The 19,133-nt window shown below is 39.9% G+C and overlaps 2 protein-coding genes across 7 annotated transcripts in view; one reads left to right on the top strand and one right to left on the bottom strand.

Moving 5' to 3' along the window:
- Window positions 1-439: 439 nt before the first annotated feature.
- On the bottom strand, window positions 440-4,437 carry tmem183a (transmembrane protein 183A). 2 transcript variants are annotated; one of them, XM_084731213.1, is made up of 8 exons: window positions 4,231-4,437; window positions 3,936-4,025; window positions 3,677-3,847; window positions 3,392-3,551; window positions 2,801-2,981; window positions 2,230-2,310; window positions 1,959-2,114; window positions 440-1,116 (listed from the first exon to the last, which is right to left on the bottom strand). In XM_084731213.1, exons 1-8 carry the CDS (start codon window positions 4,292-4,294, stop codon window positions 931-933), a joined length of 1,089 nt encoding a protein of 362 aa, XP_084587339.1. In that variant the 5' UTR covers window positions 4,295-4,437; the 3' UTR covers window positions 440-930. The 2 variants fall into 2 exon arrangements, with proteins under 2 accessions (XP_084587339.1, XP_084587348.1); XM_084731222.1 differs by having other exon boundaries at window positions 1,959-2,111.
- A 5,613-nt stretch (window positions 4,438-10,050) lies between these two features.
- Window positions 10,051-19,133, top strand: part of ppfia4 (PTPRF interacting protein alpha 4) — an 86,570-nt gene continuing 77,487 nt past the window's right edge. For all 5 annotated transcript variants that reach the window (XM_084731202.1, XM_084731186.1, XM_084731194.1 and 2 more), the window contains exons 1-2: window positions 10,051-10,427; window positions 10,606-10,897. In XM_084731202.1, coding sequence (XP_084587328.1) covers window positions 10,640-10,897 — 258 coding nt within the window. In that variant the 5' untranslated portion in view covers window positions 10,051-10,427; window positions 10,606-10,639. The remainder of the gene's footprint in view (window positions 10,428-10,605; window positions 10,898-19,133) is intronic.

Raw genomic sequence — 19,133 nt, 5'->3', positions numbered from 1 at the left:
TTGATGGTGTGTGAATGGTAAGAGAGGCACAAGGTTGGAAGTCGTGTACACAACTCATGAACTGGGCATGAGTTGGACAGTTTTCTTGAACACTGTAAATGCAATCCCATTTCCAGGCAGCAAATAATCCAGAACACAGAAAACTGTTCCTGATTATTAACTGTTTGGTACGTTCAGTATCTCCAACATGGCTGACCTCCGGAGTGATGACGCACTACGAAAACACTCTATTATGTGAAACATTGTCTGAGATCACTATGCAAAACATCTGGAAGTTAGATTTCTCCCACAACAATTTCTAAAATTCTTGAGTATGCCATCTCAAACTCAGTTTCAGTTTGACTTTTCATTACTATGCCATTCAAAGTGAGGAACTACTTTAAAAAAAAAGAAAAACTGATGGTAGTTTTTCCACATATAAACAGTTACTGATTTCAGATGATGATCTTGTAGTTGTGACATTTATTTCTTGTATAAACTGCCGAACCCTGCTTTTCCATGTTTTCAGAAAGGCTAACAACCCGCTAAAGCTGATGAGTGTTGAAACAGTAGAGGGACTTGGCAGATTTGTATACATAGATAACAAATGCATTCTTCTTAGGAATAATGTTCATACTGGACCATTCTGCAGTACATGATTGAAATCCACTGCAAATGCAGGAAGAACTATGATGTTCACAGTGGAGGTTGGGGTGGTGGATGGGCATGCGACAGATTTGATTTTGACATTGGAGAGTGGAGTGTGCGTCCCATCTCAGGTGAGTTAGTGTTGGCATCTTTAACACCTAACACTGATGATCAAAATGTGCAAATACTTTGTCACTGAACATAATATAGGGTTCTGCAGAATCATCCAATATCATATTTCTGTTTGGTAAGTGGGATGAAGTAACAGCAGGGTTCTGCTGTAGTAAGAAGGGGTCAGGACTTCTATGTGTAGGGAGAGGAGGGGTACTGTGGATGCCACCAGTCCATGAGTCTCACACTCTGTACGGGATCCAACACCACCTGGGTCCCGCTCTGATCCCCCCTCTTCTTCCCCCGCTGGAGTGGCGAGTCCTGGAACAGCAGACGAACACGGTGGTGGCGCATGTCTGTGCTAACGTTGATTGTAAACTATGAGAAAGACAGGGACACACCAGTTTGGATTAGGTGAGGAGTTACAGGTTGAATCAATAGGATTTGTCCAAACTATTGGTAAACACACAAAAACATAGTTTATTGTTGATTTTAAATTGAATTGAAAATTATGAGAAATTAAGAAAATACAGGCAGAGAGAAGGGTCTCTGCAGATACGGACAGCACCACACTCTTCTAGTGGCCTTAAGTGATGATTGAAAGGGATTGTGTTGATGTTTAGATGAGTCTATATATATTTTTTTGTTTGTTTTTTAGGGAAATACTGCTTATTACGCCTTTCAAATGATACACTTGTTCATTTTCAGATTACTATAATCAAGACCGACAAATTCTTATCTACTGTACTGACTTTAACTATCTCTTATCATACCAATGTTTCCTTTTATTTCCAAGTCTATTTGTGAACAGCTAACAGATAAGAGCTCCTTTTATCAAAATATAACAGCTCTATTGAAGGTCTTTTGTTACGAGCATGTGGAGCTCTACCTAATCTTTAGCATCAATAAACTGTGGTGTTCCTACAGACTGAAAACGGAGTTGGAGACTAGCATTAAATAAAATCACACTTGTTGCTTGTCAGAGCTATAGCTGTTTATCATTTTATCACTACACGGTTAGACATTTAATTACAACACAATATTTTAACATCTACAATTGTTAATGGTCAACATGAATCCCCTAAACTGTACAAAATGCCCTTTTTAATTACTTATAACTACCAACACAGATGAGCTGTGAACAGTTAAATAAAGACAGTCTGTGCTCTCTACCATATGAGGTAATAGCAAGGATCCACCAAAAAACAATATTTACTAACCAGTGTCAGCGTCATGCCCATGACTACAGGGATGAAGATGAAGTTGAGGGTGGTGACCTGAAGCATGTAGCAGTCAGAGTCTGGGTTCATGTGGACATCTTCATACTGTCTGGGCAAATGCAAGGACTTGGCACAACCATTTTTATTGTGTCCCTGCTGGGATTTAGATGATCACAGAAATACACAAAGACAAATATGACAGCAACAACGACAACAGGCTTAAAGGATAATGTATTAGGAAAGAGAGCTGGTTTTAAGCAACCTTTTTTACCTGCTTTATAAACTTGAAATTGAACTCCCACAATGCCTCTGGCCGAGTCCCTGTCACCTTTCTCACCCAGAACAGTAAACACTGCAACAAGAAATACAAAACACATAAAGTCAACATTTCCTGTCTGTGAAAGGCTAGTTTAAGTTTTATGTACATTCATACATGTGATTATTCCTGGGTTCTTTCTTGTTTTGAAAATAAAAAAGCAAAAATGAGAAATGTATAACCCAGACATGTCAAACTCTGTGCCATGGAGGGTCAAGTTCAAGTTTTCAGTCCAATTGAACACTATGCAAGGCCTCTATTATGAAGAGAGTTAAAATGGCTCTCTTCAAGTCACTTGGCTCCATTCAGCCCAACACTGGCAGTCATGGACAGGCAGGATATCACAAAGCTGGTTATCAACAGTCTCAGGTAGCCAATTTAGCCATAAGCACATGCACACAAAAAACTCTTAGTTAGAAGCCAGTCATTTGCAATACAAACAGATCATCAATTTAATTACATAGAAACAAAACTTAATCTCCATATCCGTATGGTTAGGTGACTGAAGACACATGAGTTAATTTACCTTGGAGTTGAGCAAAGTTGTGGGCGTGGATTCTGGCAGGGCAGGAATTTTCGAGACACGCAAGTCGAATGGCTCATACAAATGGAAAAGGGAGCGAATCACACGGGCCCGCAAACAGCGCATCCTGTCAATAGAGTCAGGCTGGAGACGAAACGGCAGGTCGACATCAATCTTGTAGTGTCTTTGAATGACAGACAGGGTGGAAAGGAAAGAAACCATGGTGATTAGACAAAATGTCAGTGTTTACTTCATTACTTTCTTTGCTGACTACTCCATATCCTTGTTGAGAGCCCTGCTCCAATCACTAAGTAAAATGACAGCATGGATGGCACAGAGAGCCAGGATTTATTCCAAACTGCAGTGCCTTCAGCTTAAGCGCTTCCACTACATCTGGCTCTTGAGTGAATCAGCAAATCAGTCTTAGAAAGAATACATCAATCAACCAAAATCTCAAAATTGTAAAAATGGACTTTAAGAGCCGACTTCAAAATAACATTTTTGTGCACAAATATTGGTAATAAAAAGAAACAACTTTTCTATTGCATTATTTTCATAACCGACTGCATACAGTTGATCAATAAATCTCCTCACCTTCTGTAGAGCCTAGTCCAAAAAGCTGCAGTGCAAGTGACAGTCCAGGCATTCCTACAGATTAGAGCAAATCGGCACACATCCTCTGGCCGAATGTAAGAGGCAAGCACTTCCCAGATATCCATAGGATACTCCTTCCCATCACTGCTCTCGCTGCTTTCTGCAAAAGAAATTCAAACATCACAGTAAACACCCTGGTCAAGTGGTTGTGCAGCCAAAATATTGAGTCCCCCATGTTCAACTCATTCTTCTGTGAGAATATGATGAATGAATAACAAATTATACCCTTTCTCCTCTTGTTTTTCTTCTTGTGGGCCACCTTAGTTTCATTTTCTCCATCTTCCTCAGGGTCTAGATCATCGCTGCTGTCTAAAGCGTCTGCTTTGACACTGGCTGCAGACGAAAGGACCTCCTCTACAGCTCCCTGAGATGCTTCCAGGCCGCAGAGTAATTTTACTGAAACATAATGTCAAATATTAAAATGGCACAAAGACGAGTAATCAACTCATCAATAAATGTCTAACTATAAATTCTCTCCACGTACCTTCTTTTTCAACTGCATTTGCAACAGCCTTTTTTACCCTCCCTGACTTCACAACGGCTGGGTCGGCATCAGCATAATCAGCAACAGTCACTAGGAAAACACATATATATCATTAACGCCTGCTGTGACCACCACCTATAGCACTTAACGTAACATAACCCCTCTGTTACTTAATTTGTGTTCAAAGTTGTAAATTAAGGCGGGGGAATTATTTTAATTTGAGGCTACAACGGAGTGCTAATAGTGGGCGTGCTAGCTAAGCTAGCTGGCTAATGTAAACGTAACCTAACGTTACCTGATTCAGAGCAAACATCCCCGGCCCTAAATTTCAGCCGTTTTCGGTTCCCTTTCTTGGGCATGTCGACACCAATGATCTGTGGACACTTAACGGGCCTGTGAGTCCTGCCATGTCTCTATGGCAAGCTGAGGTAGAGAGAAAGAAAGAAAAATGAAAGAGAAATTGGAAAAGGTTCCGCCAGGATCTTCAGCCATCATGGAATGACGTAACGCTGCAAGTCACGCGAGAGGATCGTTGTCAGAGATTTTCCTGTGCTACACTACCGCCACCTGCCGGAGAGCGCGGGAATTACAATGACTTCACATGACCAAATGTGTAGGAAAAGTGGGCGTGTTCCATTAATTTTACCAGCCATTGAACTTTATTTTAAGAACATTAAAAACTACACTGCTGGAATTTCGTAAGAACGCTGATTTACATCCAATGTCACCAGGCAGTTAACATAGACACTGAGATATTACAAGTGACAATATATAAGCAGACCCACAAATATTCAATACAGTTTTTTTTTTGTTTTTTTTTTTAAAGGACAAAATACATCGTGCAACATGTCACATTCAAGTGACCACAGTTCTGAATTGCTTTACTAAGCCATAGTTTGAGGTAGGTCTTAACAACAGGATATATAGCTGCTCTCCCTTATTGCAAGTGGTGAGCCTTTCCAATATTTACTTCCCTTTACAGACAGCACAGCTGGTCCAAATGTGGTGCACCAATATTGCACCTCAGAGTCCCAGACTTATTTATACAGTATTAAAGACCCCCTCCGGTGAAAATCACATTTTTAACCTTCTTAATATGTCTATGTGGTGTTTGTCTTGTGTTACAAGACATCGGGAGCTAAATAAGCAGTAAACACCAATGTCTGAGCATTTATTGCTTCAAAACTTCTGTGACCAATCACGGTCTCAAAAAACAAACAAACAAATTTAGTCAGAGGCTGGGAATATGACATCATAAATCTAAGGAATCAATCCTGTTAATCAAGTGGGTGGCGCGATACATACTATTAGCAGCAACGCCCAGGACCACAGGAAAGCTGCATGTAGCTAGTTATTGTGATTGGCTGGTCAGGGGCAGCTACTTAGGAGTAAGGGTTGGGGTTGGCGGTGTGGTGTGTGGAGGGGGCTTTATGTATATTCACAAATCCTTGTATACTAAGTTAAGGCAAGGTGTAGAGCTATATGTAAACCATTTCATATATAATATATGCAGTTTCCATAATGCTTCATAAAAGCCAAGGCCTATTACAAAGTAATTTATGTTTCAGTTCAGTGTAAATATTGTGTATTACATAATACTTTCATTATTAGAGCTTTATTAATTTGATATAAGAGCCATGAAATGGTTCCTACCATTTGTTTTATCTGTCTGTCCACTTCTTGCTTAAAAGCAATGTCAGAAAGAGACTGAAGGTGCTTTGTCACGCTGCCTGTCATAGGGTTACTAATGCACATCATTAGAGCTGCCCAGACACCATTGAGCCAGGTAGATGTAGACAATAACCATCAGTCAGGGAAGGAGGGCATTGGCAGGAATGGTTATCACTGACAATGTTATCAGACCCAAGAGTCATAATGCTAAAAAGATCCACACTGCTGTGTTCAGTGACCTATGTAAGTATTTCGTAAAAGTGCTGCAGGCCTCTGCACCATCTCAGAATGACTGTTCACAACATTGTTGTCAAGACCTTGAAAACTACACTGCAGAAACCAACATCTCCTGAGGCATGTTCCTATGAAACTAAAGCAAAATTATTGCTGCAGTTCAAAGAAGACCAAAAAAGCAGAGGTGACACTTTCATGGCTGGCCATGAGAAATTACTTTCTGACAATTAAGTCATCTGCACAGTGATTGTCTCGTCTTCTTGCACTGTAGAGATGGGTCATTGATGTCAGGAGACATCAGGTTCTTCTTGTTTGTGGTTTCATCAAGTCCTGTACTGTTTGCAGTGATGCCCTATAACTTACCTTTCTTCAAACATAGAATATTGAGTTTTATCTAACTGCCAAATATAACCCTTTGCAATTAAATGAAAAAAATATAATTGCAATCTGAACAGTTAATATTATCATTAGACCATAAACCTTGAAAACCTTTTCATGTTGTAAGCTTATTTCTGATCCTTTGTCAACTAAAACCAAATTTTCCAAACGCTACTTAGTAATTATTCATTTGCAACATCAGAAATCCATGGCAGCCATTTTGAAGTGCATTTAAATGGATTTTTAGCCCCTTTTCTAATGTGTAAAGTTTGTGCTATTTTTGTCAGTGTTCAAAAACATGCCAGCTGTCAGGACACTCAAAATGTTTCACAAATTCAAATGTAACTGTTTATCAGAATTTGAATAAAATTGCTTTGGTCTGATTTTTCTGTTTTATTTTTGACAGTACTGTTGTAGAGTTCTAAATAGTGAGCTCAGAGTGAAACACTGTTAGTTTTATTCAAAGCAAAAGTACTTATTATAGTCAGTGGAGGAACTAACTAACCACATTTGATCAAATACTGCATTTACTGCACTTAAATACTTGTACTTTACTTGACGTGTATTTCCATTTTCTGCTACTTTGCTCCACTACTTTACAGAGGCAAATACTTCTTATTCCACCACATTCATATGATACCTTTAGTTACTAGTTACTTTGCAGATTCAGGTTGCAAATCATAATAATCAAATAAATGATGACTATTATCATTAGTAAAGGACCAGTGTGTTGGATTCAGTGGTATCTCACGATAAGTTTTTAGATTGCAAACACCTTACCTCACTCTCCATTGAAGAGGACCCATACCCTCTGTAGATACAAACAGCTCGTTCTACAGCAACAAAAACAAAATGATCCTTATTTTCAGGAGATTATACTCTAACGAAAACATACTTATTAATGTTATATTCCATTTTGTGCTATATTCTGCCAATAAATCTCCCCAAATCATACATACTGGACCTTTAAAACAGGACTTTATTGATTCCTTGGTGAAATTCACAAGCTACCTGAAAGTATATAGTAAAATTAAAGCCCCTCCTTTGGCAGCCGCAACATTAAAGATACATAATGTATCAATAATAACAATAGAATATGCATTATTCTGAAAGGGACCACTGTGCATAATGAGTACATGTGTACATTAAGTATATTTTGATGCTAATACTTTTAAATGTGGAACTCCTAGTGTAGTATTTCTACACTGTGGTATTACTAATTTTACTTTATAAGAAGATTTGAGTACTTGTTCCACCACTGATTACAGCAAAATACAGAAAACATCAAGCGAAGGTCAAATTCTGCCACTAGGTGGCGACAAATAACTTTATGTATCTTATCTTGGTGGTGAAATATAATTCAATGTGATGGAATGTTTTTAAACTCGAATCAAAATTGGTACATACTGATAAAATGAATGTCTTTCGTGATATTTAGCATTTGTAAGGGTTTAGACCTATTTCACAATTAGTAAATAATATTGGATGGTGAAAATATAATACAGAATATGGTCATGCTCCAACAATATCTGGTTTAATTTAATTTGCCTTAAGTTAATAATTTCCATAATATTTCTATGACAATTTAAATCAATTTTACTTCCTTTATAAATTGATTTTAATGTATGAAATTATTCTTCCATCAATTTCTCACACCCTTTATCTTAATGACATCCACTCCCACATTTGTAGCAGCCAGACCCCTGCAGAACTTCATCAGCACAGTATCATTTAAATACAAATCTGAACATAGCGTTGTCAGGCATAAGTAGGTCCTTAGTCATCACTTTCCCATGTAAATGAATAATTTTCTCATTCCATCACAATTTCACTGAACTTCAATTTACAGAACTAGTTCCAACAACAATCAAAGTTATTACTTGAACTATAACGCTCATCCCAATGTGTGAGCCCCCCTGACTTCTCCATCTTTTTGATCATGCCAAGTAGTTCTAGAAATGGCTTTGCTCCTTTCACCAACAGTTATTTGACAAAGAGTGCTGAAACACAATCTGATAATGAAGGAAGATATAGGATTTAAAAAAAAATAATTAAATATTAAGGTATTTAATTAAGGTAGCTTGTGACAATGCATTTTCCAGCTAATCCAAAAGGATTTTATTTTGCTAAAGAAGTATGAGAGTTTTCTTAGCCATAGAGGAACACTGCAGCTGTCAGTTTATCACAAACATTCAAATTCAAAATCACCAGATAAATGTTTTTCATTGGATAGGAAGGGTATGACAAAGGGTAATCTGAAGAGTAATTGGTAATTAAAGCTATGTGCAATATTTGCCTCTGGAATGTAATGGAGTATAACATGGTGTAAAATTAAAATACTCAAGTATTTAGTACTCAAGTGCAAGTATCTTGAAACTGTCCTTAAGTTTACTACTTCAGTAAATATACATACCACCACCAATGAACAGTTAAGTGTCAGTACTGTATATTGTGTGATGATCATGGCAAACAAAACTCTGAACACTGTAACACATGCCACAAAGTCTCTCTCTCTCTCTCTCTCTCTCTCTCTCTCTCTCTCTCTCTCTCTCTCACACACACACACACACACACACACATCTTTATGTGAACAGTATATATATGTTTCATCAATAATATGTTGAATTTCCCAGTCAAATTAGTTACTTAGGCTTAACACTGGACAACATCAACATGCTTATTACTTGTCAATCATCATTACATATGTGTACATGACAAAAACACCAAACAAAGTAAGAAATTACTCATTTACTTGAAGAGGTTTTCAAATTGCTTTTATAGTTTATTTTGAGTAAGCATATAAATGTGATAGATATGCTACTGTTTTACAAAAAATTAAAAGAAAAGAAAAAGAAAACCATGATAGCAACAGATTAAGGCTTGAGCCACTTACAAGGGCCTATTCTCTGCAAGGCCTAGAAGCAGACTCAGGCTGTCTGAGGGGCTGAGGAAAGAGAGAGAGAGAGAGAGAGAGAGAGAGAGAGAGAGAGAGAGAGAGAGAGAGAGAGAGAGAGAGAGAGAGAGAGAGAGAGAGAGAGAGAGAGATGGTGGGGCACAAGCTCGACAAAAAACCTTAAGGTGAAACTGTACTAAGTTGTTGTTTAGATTATGTTTTGATTATTGTTTTATTGTACAACAACTACAACTCTGTACTAAAAACACACAGGGAACTATTTATTCAATTAAAGGCACGTAGGAGCCAAATAATTTTCTAGTATGTAAAGCAGCTTATATGGCACTGCACTGTGGCTTCTCCACTGGAAGGCCACTCTCTCAGAGTTAGTTACTCAGAATAATGCACAGACAAAACCAAGTCTTCCCCTTCTACTATTCCAAATGTTTCTAATCTTAATATTTATAATGTTAAGGTTCCTGTCAGATCCTGCAGGGAGCACTGCACGCTGTGCACAACCTGCCACGGCGGTTTGGTTAAGCTGCTGCCTCCAGAACGCGCATCACGTCTCGGGAGCTGTCAGATCATGAACGAGCTTAGTGGTGCTGATGTGAAAAGTTAATTACATTTTACCAATCAAGGGTCAAGTGTGCGCTAACTGTAGAAACATGATACCGGCGTAGAGTTGAGAGATTATGCAACGACATTAATGACCGTCCAGCTAATTCCAGTCTACCACATGCGCATGTGGTGCAAAACGCTTATAGGCTGAACGCTGGGAGTTGGTCCCCCTTTTTTCCACAGAGCTGTGTGTGTGTGTGTAGCATGGTAGTGACAACTGCAGATTCCCGTGTGTGTGTGTGACTGAGCGGCTGTGTGTGTGGGAGGAGGAGTGAGCGATGAACGTCGGCTCGGTGGCTGTGTGTGTGTGTGTGTGTGAGAGAGAGAGAGAGAGAGAGAGTGTGAGTGTGTGTGGAGGAGAGATGGAAGCGGAGAAGGCGGATGCAGATAAGACTCGCTCTCACTGTCCCCAAGACTAAAGGACGCAGATCAAACGGATATTTCCCTGCTTTTTTTTTATTTATTTTTTTTTATTTTTCTGCCAATGTGCTGTGATCTCTGTCGTGCTCTCGGGCACCACCCCTCCACATCCACCCGTCTATCTGTGAGCTGTCAATCATATCACGCCGGGATTTCTACATGTGAGTGCATGGCTCGCCGGGCAGGGCGGATCTGCTGCTCACGGGGTGAAAAAACGCCGGTTAATATGGATGAAAGGTCAACCATCATCTCAGCAATCCAGTCACTCTGATTAGGTAAGGCGATAGAAAGCTGAGGGATGCACGGGAAATTGAATGCAAAGGGAAGAAGGCGCGTATCTCCGCTTGCATAGGCTGTGCGTTGCCACGGGGCGTTAATAGGCCCTCTTATCAGTTATTGTAAGTCTGTTTATCGGGCTTGTAACCCACATAACCCCCCTCTGAATCCCGACAGCGACACTGCCTTATAGATCACAGCGCGGGGGAAGATGATGTGCGAGGTGATGCCGACCATCAGTGAGGGAGACTCGGCCGGTCCTCCCAGAGGCACCGGCGGCGTCCCCAACGGCTCGGACCAGGAGGCCAACTTCGAACAGTTGATGGTCAACATGCTGGACGAGAGGGACAAGCTGCTGGAGTCCCTCAGGGAGACTCAGGAGACCCTCATTCAGTCGCAGACCAAGCTGCAGGGGGCGCTGCACGAGAGGGACGTGCTCCAGCGGCAGATCAACGCCGCGCTGCCTCAGGTGAGGAGCAGTCGGTCGGCCTCTGGAGGGTGGGGGAGGTGGGGATCGGGCTGTGGTGTGGTGTGGGGTGGGATAGTAAGGGTTGGTCCAAGACAGCAGCATCCGTCGTCTGTCCCGATCTTAGAATATGGTTTTGGATTGGACAGCTGTCTTCACTGTAGACCTGTGGCAGGAGATGAAACCTTTGATGCTGAGGCTGTGTTACCAACTGGTCTGTGAGGGCACCTGCTGGGCCCCAGAACTACCACAGCCCCAAAACCTCCAAGCTGACTGTGTATCATCTGGTTTGTGCAAATGTGACTGGAAATTTTATTGGAATATGCATCGGGCTACATTATCAGAGCATTACGGAGAACCCTGCTTGTCTTCAACAGTCCCTGTATCACAAGATTGCAGAGAATGGCACAGAGAGTGGGTGTAACAGGGGGTGTGTAATAACAGCAGATCACCTAATTTTCCCCCAGGGCCAACTCGAAGGTTAATGCGGCCATGGTGGTCTTGATTTGGAGCCATTCAAATGACACTATTCCTTGTTTTTTTCTGGTTAATAGTGCCAGTGGCTTGAACCATGGACACAAATTGAAAGAGTTAAACCTGACATTAATTATATTGTTTAAAGGTCCAGATTTATGGGGTCTATTGGCAGAATACGGCATATATGGAATATAATATCCATAAGTATGTTTTAATTTGTGTATAATCACCTGAAAATAAGAATTCTTCTGTTCTTCTTCTCCCAAAATGGAAAAGATACGGCGTATCCCATTTTTCACATCTCATGGCCACCATAGGTTCTCCTACATGAGTGTTAAGTGGAGGGTAAGGCAAGTGGTATTCAGTTGGTTGCAATCTGCAACAAGTATGCTTTAATTTGTGATCACCTGAACATAACAGTGATTGTGTATTCATTACCTTAGAATTTATATCATTCATTGATGTCATTGCTGTGTTTCTACAGTAGCTCAGAACGGTTGAGTTTTGCAGCCATCATAGGTTCCTCTTCATACTTGGAGGTGAGGGGTATTCATTTGGTTGCAATCTACAACCTCATGACTAGATGCCACTAAATTGTAATCACTGATCCTTTAAAGGGTCTGTATGTCACAATCTAATTTTAACATCTTGGTTATTTCATTTCATAATATTTCATTATTAATTTATTAATTTATGTTGCATATTCCGAAACATAATCGTTTTTCAACATGAATCTGCAAGGTAATGTTCTAGAACACAAAAAAGGGGCGTGTCTTTACAAGAATCTGGCGAGATGATACAGGGATTACTATTTAGCATATTGTGGTGCTATAAGCAGGATGATAAATTGTTATTTTTCAAATCTAATTTTATGAAAGGTGTCATGGTCAGTAGGTGATTTGAGGTGGCAAAGATGGGGGAATGCCATCCCCATTGCTAGTTAAAGGACCAAAATGCATCCTTCACGTTAATCTGCCATCCCCTTCTCAATCTCCTAGTTTTGTTGAATATATTAGTCTAGTCTGCCTGACCTGCTTTATCTGAATGATGTTTGTGCAGGGTAGAATCTATGGCAACGACCCCAGCTCTGAAATATCATTAGCCTACCTGTGCTGTGATATTGATAAATCCATGGCTAGTGGTGCTGATGTAGCAGACAGATTTGTAATTGCAACTTTTTATCTGAATCCTGCTTGTGCCAGTTTCGTCTCGGATGTATATATTCTGTTTTTTCATGAGTTGGTTAGCTAATGGTGGGTGAACAAAACAAACCAGGTCCATTCCCCCTGTTAAAACCTAACAAATTTACCACTGCTCACAGTATAACAAACACATGACCACATACATAAAATGTGAGATAAAAACATTATCAACATGAATCAACACAGTAGCATATAACAGAATCTCACAATACTCAAGTGTATCACTATTTTCTTACATCCCAAAAACAAGCACTTTATTTTGCCCCAGAGCCAACAGGTTAACGTGACCATGGTGGTACTGATGCTGACTGATTTTAACATGTTGTTTTTTTTCTGGATAACTAAATCTAAAACTCTAGACCTGAAAAAGTTTAATATGATTGTTCCCAGACTACAGAGCTGCTTCTTACCTCAGGCTGTTAGACTGCTTAATTTATTCTTAGCACAACACTCTATAAAATAGTTTGTTTTGCTTTTATTTCTCTATCTACTGTATCTACTGTATATACATTTAATATTGTTTTAAAAGGGAAGTAAAACTAAATGTTGTTATATAATTATAAATGAATCAATGAAAAATAAATTGGACCTTAATTTCTAATGAGGGGGGCCAGAGCAGTATGTCTAATGGAAGCTTGTATTTCCTAGTTGTGCACCACATACACCTCTGCTGGGGAACCCCTCTAACACTCCTGCATGTCGCGGGATATCACCATGAGAATAACTGTGAAGATGATGGGGGTGTACAAGCACATACCACTTCAAAAGCTCATGAGTGGCAGTGTGCCAAAAAGGAGGATCTAAATGTCTAGGAGGTAGAAAGGTAATGTAGTAGGTTGAAAGGTGGATAGGAGGGTTTTTACTCACTAGAGGAATGTTGACTCTGCCTGCCAGATGTTGGGAGCCCTGCTGGGCAGAGAGGAAGGCAGAGCTCCACCTATCATTATCTGGATTTAAAGAGCCGCACCTCTGTATGGCATACTGGGATATTGCCTTAATCTATGGCTAATGTGTGTGTGTATAAATGTGTGCATTTGAGAGAAAGAGAGCTGAAAAAGGGCTGCTGCAGTCACCAAGCATGACGACAATGAAGCCTCAGCGCATAAAGCTGTGTTACCCTCTGACCCTCTGGTCTAAATGCGAGGCATGATGTCACAGTACGGTGTGTGTGTGTGTGTGTGTGTGTGCCTGAGTGTGTGGGAGAGAACCATGCTGACGATGACAGCCTCACTGCAGCCTCTTGTGAAAGAAACATGGCCGCTTGCTAGTGTACATGGCCCTGGGCTGCTTGCTGGCTTCCACACATGCATATGCGTGTGTGTTTGTGTGTGTGTGTGTGTGTGTGTGTGTGTCAGAGACAGAGAGGAGAGAGTGGGAAGAGGCTGTCATGCTTGTTTTCTAATCCTACTTGGTTCAGCGTAATGTTTTATTCTAGCAATAATACAAGTATTAGTTATACAGTCATAGACCTCAGGGACATTATGCAGACATTATGACTGGCGTGCACATGCATAAGCTGTCTCCTGCTCTGTCTCAGAACACTACACACACTCGTGCATGCGCTCATGGCAAACACAGCAGTGGTCATCTCCACACCAGCCACAGAGAGCAGAGAGATGATGCAATGGACAGTACAGTAGTGAAGCAATACTGAGAAATGAGAAAATCTTCAGTTGGAATTGATTTCTGCTCAGTTTTTCTTTGCTCAGCTGAAGGAAGAGGAGAGTCTGGCCCTGATGCATTAGTGGAAATTGCATCGCATAACGATGAGGGGGAAGTGTGGAAAAAATAACATACTGTATCAAATGTCTCAAGTTCGAGTGTGATGAATACATTAGAGCATCATTGGCAGGGTTGGGAGGGTTAATTAAAAATGTTTTCCAATACAGTTACCAATTAACTGTTAAAAATGTAGTCAGTAACCTAATCCAAGTATCACAATCTTAAAGTAATGAAAATTGATTACTTTCCATTTTGGATCACCTCAGTACCACATATGGTGAAACTATTTAACCTAATTTAATGTTTTGTATTAATTTTAAGGTCTGTTAATGTTTTCCCGGCTATTCCTTCCTTTGTTTATGAATGCATATTTAATGATTTGCATTTAGCATTAATAACAATAATTATTTACATTTAAATGTGCTTTGTTGAGTATGATATTAACATTTCACACTCAAACTTGGTAAGCGGAGAACCAGAACCGACCCATTACTTACTATTAGACAAATCCACACCCACCTGGAACTACGAATATAAGCCCCGCAACCTGCTCCGTACCTGTAGTCCTGCAGCTGACCACATGTTTCCATTGTAAAAAAAAACACTGGCAACATTATTCTCACAGTTGCACCAAAATCCTCCAAAGTGTCCAACTTGGCCTTCAACAATGTAATGGCCACCAACCCGATGCAGGACTCTAACACACACAATCCCGGTCAGCAGTGTCTCCAAATATTTTTCAGTAGCAGCAGTGGTAGGATAGATAGATAGCTACCTGGATTTCTGTGTAGCTAACATTAGTGATTAATCCGTGTGGCTAATATTAGTGATTGGTTTGTGTCACTAGTGTTACAGTTGGCCTGTGTAGCTAACATTAGCAGTTGATCTGTTTAGCTGACTAACTGTAATCCAATTACATATTTTTTTTCTGTAATTGTAATGGAATAGATGTATCTTACGTTTATCTTATCCTACATGACTCTGTTACATGTAATCCGTTATTCCCCCAGCCTGATTGTTGGCGATGCTGCTGCTGACCCCACCATCCTATATGTGTCAGTGGTAATTAGGTTGATTCACGGCTGTGCTCAACATGACCATACTGTGTTGTGTATATGCCCTCAACTACAATAAAATATCACAGCACCCCGTTTGCTCTTGCCGCCTTTCCTGTGCAGCCCTCCAGTCAGCAGTGTCGATATGGCTTTGTGTGTTTTTCTTCTGTGTGTGTGTTCAGTTCTCTCTGCTCCTAAGGTGCAGACTGATGTATGAGTGTTGGCACAGCAGGACGGCCTTTTTCGCCCAAATCCAAGCACTCTTCTCCCTCCGTTTGCCTAACAAACATTTGTCATCTTCACCATCACCACGTGTGTGTGTTTCTGTATTTTGTTGTCTTCTGTAGGTCTCCTGACTCCATGGGACTGGTCTGACCCAGAACTGTCAGATCTATGTCTCTCTTCCACATACACACACACATAAACATACACATGCAAGCACAAACACATACAGACAAACTGTGTGAGTGATTCAGAATTCAATGCTCTTCAATGTCTTTATTGTTAAAAATACATAAGCCCACATCACCTTGGCGTCAGTGCTCAAGTTTATGTTTGCCTCAGCAGCAACAGAAAAATGGGACGATGTCGCCATTTTACCACACACACACACACACACACACACACACACACACATGCACACACATAGAGACTAGGATGGATATGTTCATTAGCTACAGAGAATAGAGTTTCAGATTAACATGTCAGCCCATTACAGTGCAAAATGCCTTTAATACAGCCCTCAGAGATGGGTTTGCCCATAGACAAATTAGGTTTTAAACACACACAGGGACCCAGGCATGCAAGCCTCCACGCACAAGCACACTTACACACTTACACACACACACACACACACACACACGCCTGTTTCTCTGTGTGAGAAAAACTGTTCCGACACTGTCAAATATAATGTGTAGTGAGGCGTGTGTGTGTACATATGTGTGTGTAAGGCAGAGAGAGAGAGTGAGCAGGCAGTGGGTGAACACTGTGTGTCAAACAAAGCAGGTCACTGCTCCTCTTCTATCAAAATATTTCTGTGAAATATATTTCTGTATTATCAGTGATATAGTAATGTACCTTCTGGGAGGCTGGTGAGAGACGGACTTCTTTTGTCCATTTTTAAAATTAAAGAAACAGTTCAACATTTTAGGAAGTGCACTCATGTGCTTTTTGCCCAGAATTGGATGAGAAGATCAATACCATTCTGTCTGTGAGTTAAGTAGTTGGAGAAGGAGAAGTTGAAGTTGGAGCCAGGAGGCATTCAGCTCAGCTTAGCAACAAGGTGAAAAAAATAAATCCATATACAAATATAAATGTAAAAATGACAGTTTCTTTTATGAAGCTGTTGACTACTTTTTTTTATCACTAAGGCACAGTTTAGTCTCATCTGGTTACTTGGAGCACGGAACTTAATTCTCTCAAAAACCATGTTCTGTCTTTTTTTTTTTACATCTCTTTTGAGGTACGGTACAAACAACTGAGATACAAAATGTTAATTACTGACTTTAGTAGTGTTATATTTTTGAAGTGTGGCCAGAGCTGACATCCTTGCAAGTTGGTTGCAATCTACAATTTGCTACAAAATACTGTTAGACACACTAAATCCAACACATTAGTGCTTTAAAAAGTGTTAGTTTTTATGAATGATTTTCTGCTGTGGCTGCTGTGTCCCAGTCAGAGACCTCCTCTGAAAACACCAAATATTTGTTATTTAATTTTCTCTGTGAGATAAGACCATACCAACAACCTCTAATCCTCAATTTTTTGAGGTGTGCGCCTTTATGATGTGACATGAGTGTCATGTTGTGTTTGATGGCGTATGAGTGTGTGTTGTGATGTTTGGACACCTGTTCCAGTCAGACACAACACTGGCTATTTTTGCCAGCATACAAATACACAGAGAGAAAGACACACATACACACACTATACACACACCTCACTGCCCCTCCAAAACAACAACTGCTACTTGTTCTATATTCTAACCCCTCTGTCCACACACAAACACATCTACACACGCACAACCTTTTGTTTACTTGACCTTACACATGCCACTGACCTGTCCTTTGACATCTTATTACTTCACTCTTGTACAGACACATGAACAACAATTCACACACAAATGCATACACATACATTCAAGTAGCATGTGTAACCTCTGTGTTTATGGGTATGAGCCTCTCTGTCAACCTCTCCTCCTGTTTCAGGTATCAGTGTTCTCAGGTTGGAGTACGTTCTCCAAAATCTAGATGTGACATTAGTTTGTTTCTTTGCATTTCTTCTGTTTTTTGGTTCTTCATTCCTCCTTAGGTTATTCCGCCTGTATCTTGTCTGACCTCTTTCTGTCTCTCCCTCTTTCTTTGACACTCTCTCTGTTTATCTAACTCATCAATAACCCAGTAGTCCATTATCTGGTCCCTTAGACAGGTCTTGTCTCCTCCTACTCCTGCAGCTGACCTTAGCCAGCAGCACAACACAGTCTAGAAGGTGACACAAATTGCTCACTGTTTAAAGCCCCTTGAAAGCGTGCTGTATATATATAAATATAAATATATATGTATATATATATATGTGTGTATATATATATATACATATACATATATATATATATATATATATATATATATATATATATATATATATATATATATATATATATGTGATATCCCTATTATTTTGTCATTATGGTAGATCCTGTATTAAAGAAATAAGAGTTACCTTTTGGTGTTACTCAGGGAAGCTGTCTTGGTCCTCTGATTTGTTCGTCGAACGTGCTTCCTTTTCTTACCAGAGAACATAAGCTTAATTTCCACAGCCGTGCTGACACAATGTGTCCTGTGTATTTCATTGAAGGCAACAAATGACCAAACCATTTGCCAACAACTGGGTTGGCTGCAGTAAACAAGTGGATGCAGACCAATTTTTACAAATTAAATGGTGAGAAAACAGAAATTAGTTGGTCCACTAATAAAAAAGACAACTAGCTCTTGCCAACTGTGTCAGTTTGGCATCAGGTTAAATCTGAGGTCACAAGTCTGGCCATTATCCTAGACTCAGAGTTATATTTTTAAATCCCACATAAAGAAGGTGATGGAAACATCTTTCTTTAATTTGAGAAATATTGCAAAGGTATGGCTGTTCCAGGCCTAACGAGATGCTGAAGAACTAGTGCATGCATTTATTTCAAGTAGAATAAACTACTGTAATACTCTTTTTACCGGTCTTCCAACACAATCCATTCATAAATTACAATTAATTCATAATTCTGCTGCCAGGCTTTTAACTAGAACAAAAAGAGAGCTTTTTATAGCTAAACTACACTGTCTCCTGGTATCTGTTAGCATTTCAAAGTTCTATTACTTGTTTACAAAGCTCATAATGGTTTGAGGCCATCTTTCACTGATTTCTAAATCCTAAAGAATGCAGTTTAGTTACATTATGAAGATATGAACATAAAAGATGTGTTCCCAGGGTCTATATGTATCAATGTAGCCCTAATAAAGAACAGAGAAAGAAACAGGTCATAGACCTTAATCAACCCCAGGGCTGCAATGAATAAATATACAAGCTTAATACCTTCAGTCTTATTATATGGTAATAGTTTGGTCGGCCAGTAGAGAGCAGGATATTTCACACTACTTGAACTGAGGCCAGCAGAAGCGAGCCTTACAGGCTTGGTACTCAGCCATCTTAGTTACTGTACTAGAGGTGTGTTTTGCTTACAGGTACAGTGTGAGAGGGAGTGCATGTCAAAGCTAATAGACCTTACACTGCAGAGGAAGCAAG

Source organism: Lutjanus erythropterus, chromosome 2 (genome assembly GCF_056507025.1).
Source record: "Lutjanus erythropterus isolate fLutEry1 chromosome 2, fLutEry1.hap2, whole genome shotgun sequence".
Classification (NCBI taxonomy): domain Eukaryota; kingdom Metazoa; phylum Chordata; class Actinopteri; order Lutjaniformes; family Lutjanidae; genus Lutjanus; species Lutjanus erythropterus.
This window is presented reverse-complemented; position numbering and strand designations above follow the sequence as displayed.

Bases quoted from the DNA above. Each gene is read 5' to 3' on its own strand.
- tmem183a (XM_084731213.1), bottom strand. From the start codon at position 4,294: ATGCCCAAGAAAGGGAACCGAAAACGGCTGAAATTTAGGGCCGGGGAT. The intron at 2,982-3,391 runs GTGAGGAGATTT...TGTCATTCAAAG, and splicing joins TGGACTAGGCTCTACAGAAG to ACACTACAAGATTGATGTCG. The intron at 2,311-2,800 runs GTAAATTAACTC...TTCTTGTTGCAG, and splicing joins CAACTTTGCTCAACTCCAAG to TGTTTACTGTTCTGGGTGAG.